We start from the raw sequence: 23,390 nt of genomic DNA on the forward strand, positions 1-23,390 counted from the left end.
GCCTGGTGTGGGGCCAAACCGCTGGCTTCAATCAACTTGGACGCATGTGTTTGTGCTCGTGTACATGTGTGTGTGTGACAGAGAAGAGAGTCCGGCATCAGCAGGGATGGAGATGTCGCTGGTAATGCATCTGCCACTGCTGCTCGTCCCCGACAGCCTGAGCCACCCCTGCATCGCCCACGTCTGTCGCCTCCGTCCTATTCTCCATCCATCTCTCTCTCTTCACCCCACCTCCATTCTCCACCCTCAGCCAACCCTCCATCCCTCCATCCCTCCCTCTGAGACAAAGACAACAGCCACCGCAAGTTACTACAGTATGACTTTGAAGCTGTTGTTAAAACAAGATGATGCTATATTGCTGTTTTGTGTCATCTGAACAGTCTCCGGTCTAAACTGCTGTGCCTCCAGAGTCTCCTGAAATGCCGTTGTACAAATAGTTATTATGAAGATGTTTACCACATTACCTGAAGTAGCAACAACATTGTTTTTGAATTATTATTATTATTACTTGAGGATCTTTCAAAGGAGGAGTAGCCACATTTCCTAGACATTATGCAGGCAATTTTATGCCATAATCATACTACCCCTGTGACAACTATAATGCAGTTATTTTAAACGATGAGTAATGGCAAAGGTGTAGGGGGGAGTAATTCAAGCTAAGTAATTTGGCTGAGATTTGTGTTTGGATGTAGCTTCTGGTAATTTAACCTAGTGTCCTGTGTGGACTGTAAATGGGACACCTCATAGTTTGTGAAGAAATAAATACAGTAAAAGCTATATAACTATAGCCATATAACTGTAACTAAATTCTCTGACACACAGAGGTGTTCAAATGGCGTTCTGCTCTCTGACTGTCAACACATCTACAAACCCTCATTTTGTTCAGTTCAACTGCACAATAGCAAACATCCAGAAGCCATCAGTCATTTGATAAAAAAGGTACCTCTGTTTGTCGGATGATTAATGGGGTTTTAGCGCTCTCTGTAGAGCTGTGGGCCACTTGAACTCTGCAGCCTGACCTGCAGGCTACTATTTGGTGGGGGGGGTAATAACTTTTACTGCTGCTGCCGCAAAGAGGTGATGTGACCTTGGCCGTGGCACATGCAGACATCTTTTCAAACATGTCCATGATCATGTTCATGTAAGAAACACACACAGTGCGTGCTGACACTTTCTGTCAACACTAACTGTACTTACAGTATGTCTGTCCAGCTTAGTGTACAATCAAGAATGATATGTTATATCTTTATGTAACTGATAATGCATAAACTAATGCATAAATGCACTCCCTAAAAATATGTTTTCGCCTACTACATGACTAATAACCAGAATATATGCCTAGTGCTGTTAGCTCATATCACCCACATTTTCTCATTTCTGAGTTATTGTATTTCTCCTCATAGATTAAACCTCATGAGATTCATGTCGTATACAGTAAAGGCTGTCCTTGGCTATCAGTGTCTTAGTATTTTGGCACAAGTTGATTAAATATCTTTGCGACTGGGTTCAACTCCAGATGAGAGGTCTGCAGCCTTGGCAATGAAGTGATTGGTGGTTTTCTCACTAAGTGTGTTGCAGTAAGTTTAAATTTTAATATTGCGCACTAATATTAACGTGTAGGCCTACTGATTCATTGCACCTCTCTAGACTTAAAATTGGCAGGAGCGGAGCTCAGTATTTGGCAGCAGCAGAGCTCAGTATTTTACAGTAGAGCTCAGTATTTGGCAGCAGCAGAGCTCAGTAATTTACAATAGCATTTAGTATTTGGAGGTAGTGGAGCTCAGTATTTGGCAGCAGAGGAGCTCAGTATTTGGCAGTAGCGGAGCTCAGTATTTCGCAGCAGTGGAGCTCAATATTTCGCAGCAGCAGAGCTCAGTATTTCGCAGTAAAGGAGCTCAGTATTTTACAGAAAGCTCAGTAATTGGCAGCAGCAGAGCTCAGTATTTTACAGAAGAGAAAAGAACATTAGCTATTTTTAGGAGCAAAGCATGGCTTTGGTCAAACTAAAGTATCAATGTGGTCTCCACACAAGTGACTGATGTTTTGAAGCGACCAGTAATAAAATACCAGTAATAAAGCTGCCTTCACACAGCATCTTTAGGGAAGATTCCTTGACTGGCTCATATGGCTCATAGGAACGAGGCCTGAGCATTGGAGGTTCTCATTGTGGGACAGAGGGGTACACAATCAGCCATCATCCCCTCTCTCTCTTTAGGAAATATTTTGCTTTTATTATCCTCTCAGTAATTACAAGACAGGATGAATGTCCTCAAGGAACATTTTGTAGGATATCTGCAAATGAGTCATGTCATATCTTCTGACGTAACTCATTGACCACCTCCCTTATAGTGATTCATTTTTGAGTGTAAAAATGGAAAACATTTTAGGTTATTGTTCTGTGCACTGCTCTGTTTCTTCAACATGTGTGAGCTGACAAGTATCCCTCGCAAATGGGACAGAGAGTTGAGGAATGAGTATAAGGAAGATGATTAGAGATGGTAAAAGGCTAGCGGCCTGGCTTTGGGAGTGGGGGAAAAATCAGGCTACATGCACTGCAATGTACATGATACATGATGTGTCATATGTTTTTCTCTCAAGTAAGTCCATTAGATCATGTAGCTAGCACACATAGGGAGGCTGGAGCGAATGACATTGCCGGAAGCAGATTTCAAATTGGCTAGAGAGGAACGCTTGCTTTAGTATGTGTGTGAGCCATTTTCAAGGGTACACAACCAGTGTACAACAGGGAAAGGTCACCTATGTAGCCAGTCCCACAAGCAACTGCTCTTAATAGTGACTAAATTGTTATTGGCAAATAGTCAGTGCTTTTAAAAATCACTGTGTTTTCTTTTGTCAGGTCAGGAATCTACAAAATATATGTAATAGGGTCTAAAGTAGGAGCGGTGGAGGGTCAGTTAGGGGATTAACTAGGGGTAAAGTGGGGAAAAACATGAATGAATGGTGCCTACAGTTCATATGGGTACAGTAACAACTCCAGCAAATGTGCAGGAGACTGATGCATATCTAGTGTTTAAGATACATGACACAAATGTACAGCAAAGGATGCTGCTGATATATTCTGATGCAGCTTACACCATGGAGTGATCACAGAAGAGGATACTGTTATATTCTTGTACTTCATATGTGTTGTGTTTCTCTAAACTCAGACTGATAATGAGCCAGAGACAACAGGGACTGTGTATGCTGAATGAGTGATCAGTGAATTTATTATAGCTAAATGTAGTTGTTTTAGTCCTTCACCCCACGCTGCCAATTATCCAACGCCACAGCCAAACCCTCTACATGATTACTAACAGTTTGCTTCCTATACCACAATTATGTTCTTTGCAATGGCAAAAAAAGCTATGATTAAAGAGGAAATGCTTGCTTTGTGTGTGCGTCTGTGTGTGTGTGTATTTCTTTTGTAAGTGTTCAGGTATCTACGTGAATGCATATGTGGATGAATACTAACAAATATGGTTTTGCTGTAATCTTTCAAAACCAACCACATCAGCTGCAGACCCAGTGTCCACCTCTCTCTGTGTCACTGTAAAAAATAAAAGTCATTTTCAGGGTTTGTTGGAGTGGGTCTTCGCCATGTGGTACAGGGATCCAATTTTCTGTCTTAAGACTCTCAACAGGACGGAGAAATCCACCTTTATTCTAGAGCACATTAATTCCTGCTGTTAACAGAGCTGTTCAGGGCTTGAAGGCTGCAGCACCACAGAGAAGAAACAGAAGTAAACTGGGTCAGATGACTGTGGTTGTGATTTCATGATGTCAGTAGAGAGAGGGGTGAGATGTGCGAGACTGTGTGAGATGTGAGAAAATCCAAGACGGGAGTCTCTGTTGCTCTGCCGAGATCTCGTGTGACAGGACAGAATTTAAATAAAAGTGTGTATTGTCATAACTGCAGAGCAACAATCAGTGTTTACATATCCTATTATTAGAGCATTATGGATGTCCCTGTGGGGGAGGTTGGGGGTTTCGGGAGTGGGGATGTAGTGAAAGAATGTGCATTTTTGTAACCAGCAGGGGGCAGTGGAGCTGCAGCTGTGCGCATATGTATCTGTGTGTGTGTGTGTGTGTGTGTGTGTGTGTGTGTGTGTGTGTGTGAGGGAGAAGCTTATTCCCTCTGGTGAGTATTCCCTTTACAGCCTCACTCATGGACATGTCAGTGTCCAACCAGCATACTGTAGTGACATTTGAAATGAACACCAGCCGACCACTGATGGTGAAACATAATATGTGTGTGTGTGTCTGTGCTCGTGTGTGTTTATGTGATCCCTCTCATTTGCATACAGAAGTGGCAAGGGCTCAAGTGTCCCACACTCCAAAGTCCTCATGCAGACTCGGAGATGTGCCCAAGTGTCCTCCAGTCTGGATAATTATGAGATTTTACCCCCACATACACGTGACTATAAGACACATTCCTGGTCTGCACATGGACCCATCCTTCTTGTCTTACCTTAAAAGCTACATCTTTGTTGAGTATGTGGATTTGATTACCCTTTCTATTTATGATGCACCTTTTGTTTCCTTGAGAGTAGCTTTGCAGACAAAACTTACATTTATTCTCACTTACATGCATGTGAGGGATGGAAATGAGAGCCCTGCTGTGTGACTATGGAAAGAGTAACCTGTCCTATTGTTTCCCTTAGGTGCGCCCTTCTTGACGTCCCTGAAACCTTTGTGTCTGCAGTGGGAGGGTAAGCTATCTGTATCATGAGAAACAGCATCACCAGGAAAAGTATGAACAGATCCTTTCTCTTTCTCTCCTTGGCTGTCACTTTTTCTGTCCCTGATGCCTTTTGCCTTTCTTTTAATTTTACGCCCCTTTCCTTTCATTAGTTTGTGTGTTGCACTCAAGCTCAAAAAGCCAACAGATGACTCTTATGTTTGTCGGGAAGAGGTCTGGACATCCCAAAAAAACCCACCTTCATTGCCCTCTCAGTCATTTCTCTCCCTGCCAGTTTTTGAAATGTTTGCAGATGAACACTAATAGTCTCCTCTGTATGTGGATGACACGCTAATTAATCAAGCACACCACGCTGGCCAATCCGCTAACAGCCAACAGCTTCCAGCACGCAGCTAACTGGCAATAACCAGTTTGTACAACCCTGATGGGCTGTGAGTTCACATGTACAGTATGTGTTTGTGTGTAGCAGTTGTTCCTGGTTGGAGACATTGTTAATACCACCAGTTTGTGGATTTGTGCGCGGCGCATGCGTTTTTGTGTGTGCACACATTTAGTGTAATGTAATGTGTTTACGGCCCCCTTGTTGAATTGGTCAGACTCTGCTATGAAGCTATTCATTATATGGTAGTATGGTGGAGCTATTATGCAGTCTGGGCTCCCTCTCACGTCCAGAGGTTATTGGGCTCTTGCCACACATCAAATATGTTCCACTTTTTTGGCAAATCTCTCTATCTCTCCCTCTGTTTCATTTCTCTCTAGCACAGCTCATTGTCATCACACCTCTCTCTGGCAAACAGAGTTTTGTTATAAAACAAACATGATAATAATCTCTATCAAAGAGGTCTTGCACTGTACACAATTATTCCACGGTTTCTAGCCTTTCATTACAGCATTGTTTAGTTTGATCAGTTGTTTGGGAAGAGACTATTAGTATGCACATCCTGTGGACACAAGACTTCTCATTAATTTCTTTGCAGGGAAGAGGGAGAGAGGGATGCACGTTGCAAAGGAGTGGAGAAGGATTGATGGGAAGCAGGGAGGTACAGGCAAGGTGATTAAAAACGCAGGCTACAGATGTTTCTGGAACACTTCAAAGTGGTGCGCCTGCCAGTGCCAGGGCTGGGCATGATGCATTATTGAGATGGTGCCCACCTGGCACCTGGCGCTGACATCACATGCCCGGTCCACCTGGCACCATGCAGTCACGTGGGTGACACTCTGGGTCACACCTCCCTGCACAAACCCAGCTCCCAGAGTGATGAAGGGCATCAGGGGAAACGGCACACATGCTCAACACAGACCTCAAAGGCACTAAACTGGGGCAGGTGCAGTTTGTAAACTTAGCTTCATGAATGAAAAGTAAGGGGGCAGGACACGTTCTTGTGAAGCATCGGAATGCATTTCCTCTCTCACTTTGCTTGTATATTGAGTAAGACATTTCTAAGCGTGAATATTTCTCTCCTACATATAGGACTGATGCCTTAGATAGAGTTTTATTTCCACACTTGGCTTGTAACTGCCTGTTTAAGTTTATAACACAGCACAGTTGTGTAATGTTTAAGCAATATTGTGTTTTGTTGTGTGTGCAGAGGGAAGATGAATGGAAATTAGATTATGCACTACAACAATGTAATTTCGTATCCAATAAATTATTGAAATGCAATGACGATAAGTCGAGACCGCATTATTAGGAATATTAAGAGGAAAGAGAGTCTTTCCGGAATGTCTTTGGCTGTGAAGTAGCTTACAGTGTGGTGTTGATGCAATTCTCTCTGCTTAATATTTCAGCAGCTCCCTCAACCTTGTGTTCTGTTAAAGAATATTTAGAGGTCACGTTGTGTTTTTGTGTGTGTGCATGAATATCTGTGTGTGCTTCTCCTGCATGTGTCCCCTGACACCTGTACTCTCTCAGGGTGTGAGGAACAGACAGAGGCCAGAGCCACAGTCACAGGTCTCAGACCAGTGGGGTGTGAAATGAATCAGAGGGGCCAACACACTCTCCCCCCGCTGCACACACACACGCAGACACACACACACTCTGTGAGAGAAAGAGGGGTAAGAAAGAAGAGCGCTGGGAAAGCACACAGAAAAAGAAAGACGAGGGGACAGAGACAAGAAACTCTCCCACAATTCTTTGCTGCAATAAAAGCACCTCAGTAAATAAAGTCCATATAAATATATGTGAATGTTCACTTTCACTTTCTGGTGAGAGATGGTGTTTGGCGTAATGGTGGTTTAGCTTCAACACTTTGATTTAGCTCTGTCTTTATTGTCCTCAAGACCGGATTACCAGCTGTACAAAGAGGGAACTGCCCTGGCGCTCCAGACCCCCAGGGTCACCAGGTTCACTGCATTTCAATTGCTTTAGGTAATTTGATTAATTTGGAATTTGCTCTACTAAAGTACAGGGACCTAGCTTAATGGGCTTTGTTGGTTTATTTCCTAATGTGAGCACATGATGTATATTCATAAATAAAGTTGTATTTAAACGACCACAAATTAACTCTCTTTATGGACTTTATGGGAATTTGGAGGCGACGGGGTACATTTAGATTGAACAGAGGGCAGTAGTAAATTTTTGCTCTAGGCCCCCCTAACAGGTTAATCTGGCCACAATTGTCTGACATGGGAAATTTGGCTTGCAGCATAGCAAAACCAGAAAACATCCAACAGTAAAACAGAATAAAAAAAGAAAAACTCACACATGGTAAAACTTTGTGCTGCTTATTGTTACTTCACTCGGATATTTGATCCTTCATTGTGCAGAATGATGTATGTGCAGAGTTTAATACTACAAAAAACCTATAAATAACCTGTTATAAACAAGATGAGTTTGTGACTACACAGCTAGTTTGGAAGCCAATGATGGTCCAAAAAAACTTGAAATGTGAAACCTGCAGTGCTCACACACTGAGAATGGACTTTTCAGTGAAGTAGGAGACATCTTATGTTCAGCAGTTAAACTTTTGAAGTGACGGTATGTGCATATTCATAGATTCTGGGTTTTGCATTGAGGGAGAAAGAGTTTTCTAGAATTTCTAAGAAGGTAATTTAACTTTTTTGAGGAAAAAACACATCAGCCATAATTCAGAAGAGTATTCTTATATGTCTTACAACACGTCAGGAGGGGACACATTTAAAAAAAAATGTGTCAACATCTCGACATTGATTCAACTTCTACTGGTGAAAAACAGTGAACAAAAAATCATTTGTCAAAAAGTCCTTAATTCATGATTCATGCTCTTGAATGTGTTATTGTCGACTTTTAAAAAATATGTTAAAAGTAAAATGACTTTGTGTGGGTTGAAACTCTCTTGAGCACAACCTGCAACTTTTTCTGGAAAAATCAAAAAAATGCTCCAGCAACAAGAAACAAGGTAGCGTGGAGGGTATTCGGCTCTCTTGTTGGCTGGATCAGCTGTCAGTTACCCCCCCCCGACGGCTCCGCAGCACCTCCCACAGACGCACAGCGGCAGCGCAGCTTCCACCGACGATGATATTCAAGGCACTTGCGGCTCGTCTGCAGCGATAGGAGAAAAGAAGAGAGACAGAGAGAACCTCACCTCCTCAAAAAGCGAGTGAGGTAGGGGGGAAAGAGCCAGAGAGCGGCAGAGGAAGAGCGAGAGGAAGAGAAGAGGCTCTGGAGTAAAAAGAAAAAGACCACAGCGGCTTGGACCTCCAGAGACGGAGTGTTTAATTGTCTGCGCTTTATTGTGAAGTGTCTTCCACACAGATTCGACATGTCATCGTCCGGTAAAGACAACAGCGGTGCCCAACACGCCAATTACGTGGGACCTTACCGTTTGGAGAAGACACTCGGGAAAGGACAGACAGGTTAGTTGGGACAGCTTGCTCACTGCATCCCTTTTAATTGCACTATTTATTTTCGGAGCGCTCCGCAGCGAGTTGAGATTTGGCCGGCTGGGTGTCTGCAGGTGATAAATAACTCACCGCTTAGTTACTAACACCTGCCAAGCCGTGTGGAGATTTTTTTTTTTGGGGGGTGTGTGTGTGTGTGTGTGTGTTATTTCTTCGATGAGCTGACATAATCATTGTTCAAACTGCGGGACGAGGGGGGCGATTTAGGTGATGTTGCTTTACATTGGTTTGTTGGTTGTGCGTTGGCGTTGGGCTGGGTGTGTGTGTATCCAGGAACAGAGCAACGTGGAAACCGTCCAACATAAAAAAAAAGACAGTGTGATGGGCTATGAAAATGAACTTTTTGTGTCCTGACTCTCCTGTTTGTGTGTGTGTGTCCTGTGATTGGAGCACAGCGCCGTTAATCCCGGTTTGCCTGATACATTGATCTATTCTTAGTCCGCAGGCAGGCAGGCAGGCAAGGAGGCAGGCGTTTCTCCTATAGGCTCTGACTGCAATACGTGGGTTTCCTCCGATATGGAGAAGAGGGTCCCACCTTGACAGATTACACCATGAGCTGCTGCTCACAGAGCTGGGAAATAAGGGCTACACTGATCTATATTCATATACCTCAGGGGATGTAACTGGGCTTCCTGAATAATGAGCACATGCTTTATCTCAGCACGGACAGCAATGACACTGCAGTTTGTTAAAGTTGCATAGCACATGCAGTTAATGGTAAAAGAGGACTTTCATTCTCTTAATATTTCATGCTATTTCAGGTGATGCTTGTATGTTGGTGCGGCTTGTTTGTGTGTGAGTACTGCACAGTAGTTCAGCCCTGTTGTTGTCAGCGTTGGTAACTGTACAGTGGGAATCCGCTGCAAGTCAACTACATGCAGGCAGTGGAGCCATGTGAAAGGAGAGGCAGGCACAGCCCTGTGTAGGCAGAGATGGCAGGAGTGATGCAGCATGCTCTGTAAACTCACCACCCCTAAAGAGAGAGAGAGAGAGAGAGTCAGAGACTTTTCCTCTCCTCTCTGCCGAGAGATTTTCCTCCCATCTGTTGTCTAAAACGGCTACAATAGGCGTTACTTCTCCTACCCGGTCCAGCTGGTCCTGCTGAGCAGCCGTGTGCGCGAGTAAATGTTTGTGTGTTCTCTCAGACAGTATGCTTTCTTGAAATATTCTCCTGGTCACTTCATTCACCTGGCGCGTCCCCAGTGTTCATTAATGGAGTTTGACTCTTTGCCTTCCGCATGGTGTCGGTGTATGTGTGCCTTCATAACTGGTGCCCCTCTTGGACTGCAGGACAGTACAGGACTTTAAAGGGTTTCAAATACATACACAAAACATGTTGCATCCATAGGCAGTGTAGGATATCTACTCTACTATCTGCAGGGTGATGACTGTAGTATGATCTAGCAATGAAAATTGATGTTGCAGGCTGTGTTCCAGTTGGTTCTCTCATAACAGATTAATATCAAATGCAGCATTAAAAACACCTTGGCTAGTCTCCCTTTCTCCTGCTACTCATATTTAATCATTTGTGTTTGCAGGAGGATCTCTCTCTCACTCACAGCCAGGCTCAGCTTCCTTTCAGATCGCTCTCAGGAGTGTCTAATGGCTGTTTATAGCGGTATAGAGCTGCTGCTGGGTACAGCCGTTTAATAATACGGTGTCTTTGAGATCATCCACGGCTCAGTATTTGTTTGTGTGAGTGTTGAGGCAGATTGGGATGCATTTTTTTTTTGCCAGCCTCAGATGTCAGCCCCATGGAAGCGCAATAAGCTACAGGTCAGCCTGGATCATGACTTGGCCCTCACATGTAAAACTCATTTGACTTTCAATTAGGAGCATTTTAACGATGTTTCACTTAGAGAGAAATTTCTAATTAAATGATATGTATTCATTTTGAATGCTTTTGGCCTGGTTTTTCCAATTACAATTTCATGTTTCAAATGTGCAGCAATAACAGAGCCCAGTGTTATGTGTGTGTGTGTGTGTGTTCTGTGTTAGAAAAATCATTTGGTTACTGGCGGCTGTGTAGCTAGTCCATGCCAAACCTATTTTAGATTAATGACAGTGCATAATATCCCATTCGCCCATTAACCATTCGTTAATCCGTCAGATCTCTTTCCCAGGCCCCACGGAAAGGGTTGGCCTGGCAACTGTGAGCGCCCAATGGGCCGGCCTCGATCATGAGTGGCAGCTGGGACCGTCCAGTGGGCTAAATCCCCCTGTGAGCTTTCCCAGGCTGCGGTTGGCTGGTATTATTAGAGGGGAGAAAGCGGAAGGCCTCTGGTTGATCTGGCTGTCCTGCTCAGAGGAGTGGTGCTGTTCCATGTTCATTAAGTGATTAGGCCTTGTCCTGACACACACTCTCACACACACACACACACACACACATGGCCACCACAATGGTTCTGATTTGGCTTCCTGATCTAATCCCCCTACACAGCCAAAGTCTCCTCGGCTCTCACTCACGCACTCACGTGGCCCAAAGGTAACATGGGCCCACTCTAGCTCATTAACATAGCAATTTATTAGTAGAAATTCAAATGCATAGGGCAGGTTACATGTACAGCTCTGCTACAATGTCACATGCACAGTGTAAACAGTAGGTTGCATCTTTTTACAGTCTGCTTTCGAGTCAGAACACATTGAGAATGTATTTGCTTGTCTGTCTGTCTGTCTTTGATATGACCGATATCGCTCTTCACTTGTTTTCCTTCAGTTTTATTGCTTTCTCTCCGGTTTCTGCAGATCATGTGCACAATTCCTTCTTTGTCAGGTGTGTGTTGGGTTTATAGATTGGGTGTGTAGATATGGAGTGTCTGCATGGCTGGCTACTGATTGAGGCTAAACTCACAGAAGCATGGAGTTATTGTGCTTGAATGGAGGAACCTGCCCAGGGCATTGTGTCTGTGAGATGGTTGGTATAAGTCTTGTGCTGTATAGGGTATCTGTGTGTGAATGCGTCAACAGCTACGTCTTAGCAGGTTCCTCATAACTCTTGCACTGTCACACTGCGAAATTGCCAATCTGCTTCTTTTTCCATCAAACACTGAATTAGTCCCATGTGTCGTCTGTTAGGTTGTATAATGTTCTATATTGGCCTCACAAGCCTCTAATTGACGTCACAATGTTACGGCAGCTTGACAACTGAGGTAACATGTATTCAGATGTAGAATTCCCTTCGAATGTCTCCTTCACAGTAGGGTTTTGGAGTAACATCCTTCTTGTATTTCAGAATCTTGAAGCTTTGTTTGACAAAGCTGAAGATTGTGGATTTGTGTTTTTGCCAGTGCAATGACTTAAGGCTGGCTGAATCACCGCTCTGTTCCACTAATGTGACGGAAAACACTGCCGTGCTTCGCCTTAACTTTGTTCCTGAAGGCTGTTGATTAGTGGAATAGAGGCCTATTGTCTGAAAAACACTGCCTGTTAATCCAGCGCAAGTCCTTGTTTTTTTGCGAGACTTGGATATTGACAGGCTACGAGTTGGAGGTTGATGTGTAGGCTCCTTGATTCTTTGATTGACGTTTAGAAAGTGAAATCATCTGTGCTTCAGGGGCTTTCATATTGACTGTTCAGCTGCCTGTGATGTTGTGTCTTGCTCTCTCCTTCTCTGTGTAGCTCTCTCTGTTTCTGTCTATCTGCTGGAGAGTTCTTGTTCTGGGTTCACCGGGCTCACAAGGCATTTAAGTGAGCATCCAGCTGTTTTTGTTGTCTCCATGTCAGCAAAGGGCTGGCCAGTTTGTAGCTCTTACCGTGGGTTTCACTGTTGCAATGTTTGGTTGTGTTTGTGTGTGTCCATGTATGGGAGGGTGAAAGAAAAGCTCTCATTTGTCTTTCTTTTCATATATTTACACATGCACACACACACACACACACACATTAACTAGACCTTTCTGGGAGTCTGGTGCGTTGCACGGTAACATAAAACCGTTAATTCGACGTTGATTGATAGCTGGTGAGCCAGGGGGTGGTTGATTCAGATCAATGGGCACTCCCAAAGATTTCCTGTCTGGTGGAAGAGATCCATACTGTTTCACAGCACATGATATTCCTTATGATGACAAGTGAGGAGGGAATGCTCAGTCGATGCTGTCAATGAAAAACCACTTGGCAAATCCACCGAAACTAAACGCATCTGTGTGCATATATACGTGTGTGTTGCTTGTGAGTGGTGCAGGTGCTCAAACTCTCGGTGACCCGTAGCCCCTGTCCCGTTAAAATAATCTTGATACCTGTGTTGAGCTCAAACACAGGTGTCTATCTCCCCTGTGGTCGCAAGATTACCCAGAAAAAGCTATGACCTAAAATTGGAGAGTGTGGGAAATAATGAGAGCCTGCGATGATAGACCCATGTTTCAGCGGTCAGAGGAGCCCCAACCCAATGGCTGTGCCGTGCTGCTCCCAGCTGGGTAGCGCCCTGTGTTAGCAAGCTGGATCAGAGCTGTGGAGCAGGAAGCCAAGCCTGCATGGTCTCAGCTGTTTGCTCCCTCAGCCCTGAAATGTATCCTAAATGGTGGGAGTGTGTGTGCGCGTGTGTCTGTGCCACCACGGCTGATACATATGTTGTCTATTTGTGAGCTATTATGAATATATACCTTCTAATGTGTATGCCTGGGTGTAGGAGCACTCTTGCATCAGTGTTAACGGTCATTTCTGGACAATACATGCAGGCACTGAAACTATGTCTTAAGTAAATCAACAGAGCCTGCTGTCTTTTCACCGTCTGTGACTTTGACTGAGGTTATATAATGATGATGGCCTCTGTCATTTAGTGCTCCTCTCCTCTCATCCGCCTCACCCACCCCTGTCCCTCTTCCCCTGGCCAGTCAAGATTCATACAGGGATTCAGCCATGTGGTAAATCAGACAAGACCTCGGTGGAATTGCATCGATTGGGAGGAATGTATGTAGCCAACGATTTTCAGAGATTAATGATGAGGAAAGAGGTGGAGAACTGGGGGGGAGGAGAGAGAAGGATAAAGGCAAGGAGGAGGAGGAGTAGTAGAAGAAAAGAAAAAAAAAAAACCTTGAGCTGAGACAGCATGAAGCAGTCTTGAACGTTGTGACTGCAGTGGAGGTTATTAATTAAGGCAAAGTATTGATCATTCTCTTCATTATTCTCCCCTCCTCCCTGATTTTCATCTCTCTATTGCTGACCCCCGGAGGAGAAAAAGGGCGCAATCTTTAGATGGGAGGTCAGTAAATAAGTGAGGGATTGCTGGAATAGTCTCTGTGGGCGATCATGAACGAGTGTGTGTATTTATGTGTGTATTTTTGTGGACAGGCCCCATCGCATCCTATTTGGGTTTCATCCTAACTCCACTGCCAGTGTTTCTCTGCCGTGTCATACAGCGTGGAGAATCAGGTTAGGTCGACATGGTTCTAGGGTCTATTTCCCCCCATTTATACCAGGACACAGTACACACACATCCATGCTCATACAAACACAATATTTTCCCCACACTGTGTCCATCTCTTTCTCTCTAGCGCTGAGGCTGCCCTGTTCGGCTGTTTCGTGTAATGTGTTATCGCCTCGTGCTATTTAGAATTTCATCGTGCTAGTTTCCCAGCGCAGCAGAGAGAATGCAAACAGAGACGCACCATTTCTCCTTTCGCCGGTGCTCCAAATTGTTACATTTATATATGACTTCACACTGTTGCTTCAATAAAATACATGTGTTGCTATACTTGCCTGTACCAGCCCCAGTCTTTGTGCACTTTTAATGCTACCAGTCAGCCTTCGGGCGGTCACTAAGTCAGCTGCCACGTCTTTTGGTCTTCGTCAACATGGGGCATTTAAGACGTGCAGTATAATAAACGTCTGTGCACAGAGCAGTAGGCTTAATCAGCCTGTTTCTGTCTCTCTCTCCTCTCTCACCCAGCTCAGATTAACCCTTGCTGAGCTGCCTGTCTGGCTCTGACTGTGAGAACGCTGGGTTGGTTGTCTGGTTGTCATGGTTTCCCTGCTTCTTGCTGGTTCCCAGTATGCCCTCATGATGAAAGAAAGGGAACGCTCTCTCGCTCTTTAAGTGGCTGCAGTCTGAAGTTAACATCATCCTCTGTCGCTTCCCATGCGTGCACAAGTTTGTCTTTATCTGACTTGTTTACATGTGACTGTGGAAGTGAGTATGTGAATGAATGTATGACACGTGCGCTGCATGAGTATGTGTGTGCATGCCTGCGCAGGCCGTGTGTTTGTGCGTGTGCTCAGACATACGGTCATGGATCAGACAGGCTTGCTCTGCTCTGTGCTCTGCGCTGTGTGCTGTGTTCCCATTTAAATCTGGGAGATTAGCACATGTGGGGAGCCTCGGCTTTAGTTGCTGTCAGCTCAGCTAGCCTTGGCAGGCTGTCCTCAGATCAGGGGGGAAGCTCTGTGCTCATCCCCCCATTGCTGTCTGCCCTGCTGTACCTTATCCATTAACAAATAGATGGGTGGGCCAGTGACCTTGACTTTGGTACAGTTTTCTAACTGCTGCAGCACACTTATAGAATTCACACGGCAGTATTTGTCACAGGCCTGCCTCACAGGTTACACATTTAAATAATAAAGTTTACAATGTGGTGAATAGATATTATTTTTTTCTTTCTCATTCTGTTCAAAAAACGTATTATGTCTTATTAATTCTGGTACTTAAACTGCCCCAATGGCTAATATTTCCAGTAAGACGTTCCAGTTGCTATATTTAAAATGGACAGCATTTTGTGAATGTTCCCCTTCCAACTGTTTTTTAAATTGAATATTCATTCACATAGAGGGATAACATGTTGTATTGAGAAAATGCACAATAAACAAACAGTTTTTGTTCTTAATAGATACAATGTAAATCAAGTGTACTTGATTTTCATTTTTAATGTTTAGTATCAAAGTATAGACCTGAAATTAACATATTTAGCCAAATTGGCCATTTCACTTGGGATGCCTTGCCATTAAGAAAATATCAGTCTGCAAAGTTTTACTCACTGAAGTCTTATTGCATTTCCAATGTGAATACAGTGAATGAATGACTTTTAATTGACATGAAACAGTGCCTTTGCTTCAGCAGACCTGCTGGCAACTCCCCTTGGACTGTTTTCCAAGAAAAAGTGCATGAATGAAAATGTGCGCTCATTTACTGTGTGCGGCGCATCCCAGATGGCAGGGACAGGGTAATTGTGATGCTTTCAGAGTTTTTGCTGCCACTCCGCTCTGTTGTCTGCACTTTAGGCTATGAAGCACAATGTCGCCCATGCCTGAAACACCTGAGATGTGGCTTGGCATGTGAATTGAAGCAGACAGCCCTCAATGAGATTAGGTTAGATGAGCATGACTGGTCACAAACCAACAACCTGTGCTGGCTGCTTGTGGCAGCGACTTCTGACACTTGGCCAGACTAAAGAGAATTAGCACTATGTTAGCCAGCTCGACTTATTTTATCTCAGTTGGGAACATCAAGGAGTCTGTTATTCATCGGGAGAGGAAGGAGGGCAGGTTCAGTTTGCTATTCTGATGACGCTGGGCAGTGTTGTTGCCAGTTTACAGAAAAACCACCTGGATCACAGGTGTTACTGCATCAGTTGTCCGGCCAAGACAAACAGTTTCTTCTGTTTGCTTTTCCTGTATTGCCACTTCATCAGAGAATGGGTCAGCGCTTTGAGTCTGCTGCCAGGCCAAATCCTCTGTCATGACTATGTATTAGGATGAAATCGGATCACAGGAAGATGTTATATTCGAGGCAGTGAGTCCTGAATCAGTCTTTGTGTTTTTTCCCCCATCTGGCCTGAATTGTAGGTTCAGCCTGTGCTACTTTCCTCCAGATCTCTGGCCTTGTAGTGCCGTACCGGTCTGTGAAAGTATTTCAGCATAAATCTTTTAATACGGCAAGCACGCTCTCCCATTTGGATTTTGCCGTATTTCTATTGGCTCACGGTTCGCCAACAGGCATTCAGCTTTCTGCCTGTATTGTGCTGCAACCCCTTTTTTTAATATGAGTCTGCAGTATACAGAGAGCTCTATAAACATCTAAAGATCAGGTGCTGGATTCATAATGTATTATGCATCACCAAACTATTTCCACTTTACTTCAAGTTCTATATGCTCTCCTGTGACCTGAAATATGACATCAGTTCTGCTATCATTCCATCATTTTGTAATGAATAATAAGTTTGCTCTTCCCTTCAATAGGCTAAAAATCTGACTCCGTAAATCCAATTCCATGCTATGCTTTAGGTGTCAAAACAAATTTGATCTCTTTCTTTCTTCCTTTTTATTGTCTTGTATTCTTGCTTTTTTTCTTAACTTGCTTTTTTTTGCTCCGTCTTTTCTTACGTCTTCTCTTTTTGTACTCTTTCCTGACTAATGGAACAGTTGATGGGATGATAAAGGGAACGAGTGACGAAGGGGGGGAAGGTTTCATCTCTTTATCCCAGATGGTTGACTTTTTTTTATTCATCACTAAAAGCTGCTTATTTCTGAGGTGGCTGCTGATGTTGCTGCTGTGTTTCGTGCTGCAGTGTGCGTGTGTGTGTATATATATGTGTGTATACTTGTCTGAGTGCTAGTGTGTCAGTGTGCACCACGGTGCTTCTGTTTTACGGGCTCTCTGCCGATACATAACAGCGACTGAGGGCTGTAACTCATGGGACGGGGATGAACATGAGAGAGACGGGGAGTGGCGGGGGGAGACAGTTTCTGAGTGAGAAAAAGAGTCACAGCAGTAAAGCATCTTTCAGGGTCAGTGCCTCTATTATCATTCAAATCCAGCACACACAACCACACAGAAGCACCGTTGCACCCTCACATGATGCAAAAACGGGGGCACACACACACACACACACACACACACACACACAGAGGAATGTGCTGTGCAGCAGTAGAGTGGATGGTTTTTAGTTTCTACAGGAATCCCAGCTCTCCCTGTCACTGCAGCAGAGCTCTGACGTCATCACTGGGGGAAACGCAGCCACAGCAGGAAGAAATGCTCACAGTACGGAGCCTGAGGACACACACACACACACACACACACACACACACACACACACACACACGCACCCATGCCTTTAGGACATTTAGGAATCTTGTTCCTCTACTCTTCAATCCTGTCCTCTGTTTAACCTCAGAAGAGTTTACCTGTCAATAGAGGAAGTTTGCAAAGAGTTTCATACAGTCAGTATATAGAAAACTTTTATTGATGTAGCTGCTGTAGTGACTTGCACATGTATGCGTTTTTTATAGTCTCAGTGCTTTGATGTTGAAGGGTCAGTAGCCATAGCAACACAGAGACACATTTTCATGTGCCGTTTTGCATGCTGAAAGCATGAGCGTGGCTCTGCTAAGAGTGAGTTGTTATTTTGGTTGGTCAGCTGCTGTCCTCAGTGCTGTTTTGATGTATTATGGTTTGTATAATGAGTGCATGAGTGTGAGCCAACAGTGTCCATGTCCATTTGTCTGTGTCAGTGTCTCTGCGCACACAAGCCTGTGTGGGTTTTAGAAAAACTGACGACATATGCAGCCCTGCGTGTGTCTCACCGCATGATTCATGTGAGTGTGTCATTATGATCATTATGACAGTTACTTTTCTCTATGTGTAATGCACTCTCCACCTGTTTGCTTTGTTGGACATGCAGTAGCAGCTTCCTCTGGGTTTATTTTGGAAGTAGGGCTGTATTAAAACATTTTTGAGCTGCATCTGCTCACTGCATCTTTTTGTGTTTTTTGTCTTTATTTCAGCTGAGTGCTTCTCTCAAGAAAAATATGGTCATGGTGCCTCTGGGAAACATTTAGATCATAGCTTATCACTCAAACAAACAGTAAAGACATTGTTTTAGGCTTGTGACTTGAGGATGACACTCATTCAATAGTTGATGTAACTGGCTTCCTGCCTTTAAATTAAGAATTTATTTAAATTTATTGCAGATCATTTGAATAGAAAACAGGTTTGATAGCACAAAGAACATTGAGAAGAACATCAACCATATTGGCTGGTATTCCTGGCTGGTACAAAATGACCTGATATTACAGCCAAACTACTTTCCTTTCTATGAATCTAATCTCTGAAAGTGTTTACTGTGGTTACCTTAATAGACACACCAAAACCTACTCCCTCTTTTCTATTTCTGTATCCATTACCCCTCTTCCTCCTGCTCCCCTGTTTCCTTGCTTTGTGTCTAATGGAGGTATTCCCCTGCAGCCTCCAGGCCCCGCACTGCCATTCTGCTCAGGTAGGGCTCATTTCATGCAGGTGAGATCTCACTGGCAGCAAATCAGGGCTTGATAAGACAATGTTGTGGGCCTGCACAATAGCAAAAGGAATTCAATTAAATCTTTACAAATACTCCCTAGCAGTATATACCATGCAAGGGCATAACACATACACTATGCACGCACACTCATTCAGTTTCTCACACTCACATTCACAAGTATGAATGTAAATGCCCCCCCCCCGTTCGTCTATCTCACATCTTTCCCACTGGGATGGAAAGGAAAAAAAAAACATTTGTAGCATTAAAAATAGTAAATCACACACATGACCGTGTGTGTGTGTGTGTGTGTGTGTGTGTGTAAATGGGCTCATTTAAATGTCATAGTATGTCTAATGGAAGAAGCGTATTTTGTGTTGGCTTTATGGGCCGGAGCTGGTAATTGCTTGTAAAGACTGATTTGAACAGAATGTATCATCATACCTCATGTAACCAAACCACAGGGGAAGATGGCAATAGTAATTGGAGACTGATATAAGTAAAAACTGTGTGTGTGTGCAATTTTCATGGGCTTCTCACATTTTATCATCCGTCATTACAAGGTAGAGAATAACATAATTGAAGCATTGGTAAATGCTACCAAAAGCTGCACAGGATATACCGACGCTGGTGCAGGTGAAAATGAATGATGAGTTTTATTGTATGTATCAGTGCTGCAACAAATTATTTTCATTTTCAGTAAATCTGTCAATTATTTTTTTCGATCAACTGATTAAGTCTATAAAAAAAAGTGAAAAATGCCCATCACAACTGTCCCAAGGTGATGTTTTAAATATCTTGTTTTGTGCGACCAGCAGCTCAAAGAAAGAAAGAAAAGCAGCAAATCCTCAAATTAGAGCAGCAAGCATGCTGGATTTGCTTGATAAAGCTCTTAAACGGTTAATCGATGGACAAAAGTTTGACGATTTTGTTTTATAACATTCGTGTTATGTTTAATTTGTCTATTACATGATGGCTGTTGTTTTCATGTTTGAAATTTTTAATTTAAATTCAAGTCCTTGGTCTTAAATACAGGTGCAATGCTCTACTCTAGTTGATGGGAAATTTAGAGGGATACCTGTTTTTTTATTAGGAAAAATAAAGATCTTTAAAAGTCGAACTGAGGAGATGCCTCGTATTCTGAGCTACAAATGGGGAACATTTGGTGTTGTTGGCTCATGTTTCTAATACCCTTAAGCTTGTGATTGTGTCTGTACAACTCGGGCTGAATAGGCTTGCATAGGACCTGAATTTATTACCCTGTCTTCGCCTGTGTCATTATACTTCAACCTCTTATATTCACTCCTTAATGAGACTTTATGAAATATTCAGACCTTTACCTGGAGGAGCTCCGTGTGTGTGTGTGTGTGTGTGTGTGTGTGTGTGTGTGTGTGTGTGTGTGTGTCTGTGTGTGTGTGTCTGTGTCTGTGTCTGTGTGTCTGTGTGTGTGTCCAGCTCTGTATTCTTGCATTTCCCTGAGTGTGTATCAGCACTTTTTGATCTCTCTCTCAGCACTGACAAATACAGCACGACAAGAGACAGACACAGGAATACATTTACACACACCTGCAGACAGACATGATTTGAGTTGGCGTAATGATTTGTTATTCCAGAATTCACCTACCCAGCTGATGATGAGTCCGGGCTAGATCAGGCTCATTAAGCCAGAGAGAGAGAGAGAGAGAGAGAGAGAGATGTGCTTATTGGCTGGGTGAGTGTTAGCCTTACTCTGGGCCTCCTCTCTTCTTATTTCACTCCTGCTCTCTCCCTCTTCCTTTCTCTGACTGTCTCTCCCTGAGCACAACATTAAATCAAGCAGGCCTTTTAATTAAAAGACACATTTTCTCTGCCCTAAACCCTCTATAAAGAGGCTGAGATGGACACAAACACAAATGCACGCACACAACACACAGAACCTGTCGCCTCTTCTTCTAAAACATGTACTGTAGACTGTATATCAAACGCAATGAAAGGAGGGCTGATCTTTGAAAACCACCTGATTCCTCCTTAATTCTCCCACTTGTCCGGGAGAGGTGGTTAATATACCCCCCTCGTCTTATTTGACTTTAGGAAAAGACCCTCCCTCCTGCCCTTGTCCCCTTTTGAAGAGCTCTTTAATGAAGTGCTCTTGTTCCCTGTGAATTATGCTGTAGCAGTTTCTATGTCACGTATGAGAAGTCCCATATATGAGGGCATAGGGATGAGAGATGAGTACAGAGAGCTCACCGAGGCCCTCTCCTGGGGCCCCGGGTTGTGTGTCCAGACTACGGAGTGATTCATTTAGTGAGTCCCAGGATTCACATCAGACCGCCCTCTGGTTCACACAGACTCTCTCTGCTCTATGTGGCCCTTGCCTTTACATGCACCTCACACACATGGCGACCTCTGATGTCTTACGGGGAGGCTAAGAGTGTTTGGAGGAGAGGTGGAGAAGGGTCCTCCATCTATCCGGCCTTATATAAGCAGTCCTGCATAAAGTGATTACTGATCTCCCTTCGGGCACTTTCACAGTTTAATGGCTAAAGCGAACTGAATGGTACTCTTTTGAAAAACAGCTTCTGGGCAGCTTGTGTTGTGTTTTTAATGTTGTCTGAATGTGTTTTAAATGTATTTTAACGATGGAAAAGGAGGGGGTTTGTATTAGCGTGGATGTCAGTGTGTGTATAGTGACTATTCGTTCTAACCTCAAACACAGAGGTTGCATTGCACCTACAGCCACTTTGCAGCCCTTTGAAAAATTCACATTCAATTTACAGTACACACACTCACATACCCCCCCCCCCTGCACAGATGTGTACATGCATGCAGATGCTTACTATGTGGGGGTTAATTAAGGCCGGATTATTCAGTGCTAGGGATCTGATAAACTGGATGAGGCTGCTTTGGCGGTAATGCTGTTTCCTAATCACACTCAGATGAGCCAAACACACATGCACAACGCTCCATAATGACTTCCGTGGCGCAGAGAGAGAGAATACACATATGAATATAGACATGGCACACATTTTTTTCAAATCAGTGTTAGTCTGTGTGTGATTAATCTCTGAGGGCCAGAGGTGATGGGGTCAGAATGGAGGTGCCTGTGGAGCTAATGACAGTGATTTAAGCTGAGGGGTTGGAGGGGCTTAACCTTCAACAGGATCTCCTCTTCAACATGCTGTCCCCCCTCAGGACATCAGTAACCTTATCAGTGATGAGAAGATGAGCAGAGCACTGCTGAGAAGAAACCAGCGGACATGTTCCATCTAAAATGGAAGCCATAATAACTGGACCTACAGTAGGAACAGACTTTCTTCTCCTCTTCTCTGTCCTGGAATCTCTGTCTCCAGGTTAATGGCTGATAACACTGTGACTGCATGGATGAGTGTCGTCGTTTCTTTCACACCAACCGTTCACATTATTTTGCATGTTTTAAGTGAGTCTATTTGAAATAAAGTGTGTTCTATAATACAGTAGCATGCTCCCAAAGGATAGCTCTTGTTAATTTTAAACTTGCACAGCTAGTTATTTAAACAGTCAAATATGTGGCTATTAGCAAAAGCATTAGGTGATGGATCGCCTCATTTAGCTGTGCAGTGTGTTGCAGGGCAAGTTTAAATGTGCCTTAAAGCCTCTGTTGGCTGTTCACCATATTAGTTGAAACTGCCGTGTTTGCTTTTATATATTTCTCTCATAATATATGAGCCTTTGTCATTTTACAAGGCTGTTATTAAATTCTATGACCCTAAACCTCAAAAATAGTCTCTAGTGACACATGACAATAGCTGCCTTGTCCGTGATGGGAGAGGAAAATCTTGTGTTTGCATTATCTGACAAAAGCAATGTTTAACTTCCAAAGTCGCCAACTGTTAATCATCTGGATGAGTGATTAGTCCAATTATAATAACACAAATAATGGTCTGCGTTTATATTAGTTCAGGCAGTTAGTAAAAACAAGTTAATTAAGACAAGCCACATTAGTCTACAAGATGTGATTTTATTTGGACATGTAATAGCTTTTAAATTGCCTGACTGCTCACATATTTCCAATCAAAAATTGCAAATGATCCCCATCATATTAAAATCACTGGTAGCCTTGCTTTAATAGGGGTTCCCCAAATTCCCCAAGCCTGTCGTGATATATGAGTTAAATCCACATCTTCAGCCCAGCGCCGGGGTGAGACTGAACTAAGAGCTGAGGTCTTTTTAATGGGTTTTACTAACCTCTTTCTTTTTCAGAGGGGCTTTTTGCTGCTCCGCTCGCTTTCCCTTTTTCCATCAGCTTCTTCCTCGCTCCCCTCACCCCTCCCTTCATTTTCATGCTCTGCTCCTGTCCTCAGCCTCTCTCATCACTTTCCCTGGGCCTTTTCAGGTTCACCCTGCTATTTCTTTCTTCCTCCATCTCTCTGTATTACCCTTTCTCAGTCTAATGGGATCACCAGTGAACATGTCTCCCTCTCTAGCTTTGCTCTACGATATCCTCACTTATCGCTGTGAAGTTAATGAAATGGAGTACAGGAGTGACCCCTTCCTTCGTTTGCTTCCTTACCTATAGTATCTTCATCCCTTCATCCCAACCCCCTCTCTTTCTAAACATCTTTATTCTTGTGTCCTTG

The 23,390-nt window shown here is 43.6% G+C and overlaps 1 protein-coding gene across 1 annotated transcript in view; it reads left to right on the plus strand.

Moving 5' to 3' along the window:
- Nucleotides 1-8,439: 8,439 nt before the first annotated feature.
- The window catches only part of brsk2a (BR serine/threonine kinase 2a), a 152,135-nt gene continuing 137,184 nt past the window's right edge, over nt 8,440-23,390 (plus strand). Inside the window, exon 1 of the mRNA XM_070906877.1 lies at nt 8,440-8,533. Coding sequence (XP_070762978.1) covers nt 8,440-8,533 — 94 coding nt within the window. The remainder of the gene's footprint in view (nt 8,534-23,390) is intronic.

Source organism: Enoplosus armatus, chromosome 6 (assembly GCF_043641665.1).
Source record: "Enoplosus armatus isolate fEnoArm2 chromosome 6, fEnoArm2.hap1, whole genome shotgun sequence".
NCBI classification, from domain to species: Eukaryota; Metazoa; Chordata; class Actinopteri; order Centrarchiformes; family Enoplosidae; genus Enoplosus; species Enoplosus armatus.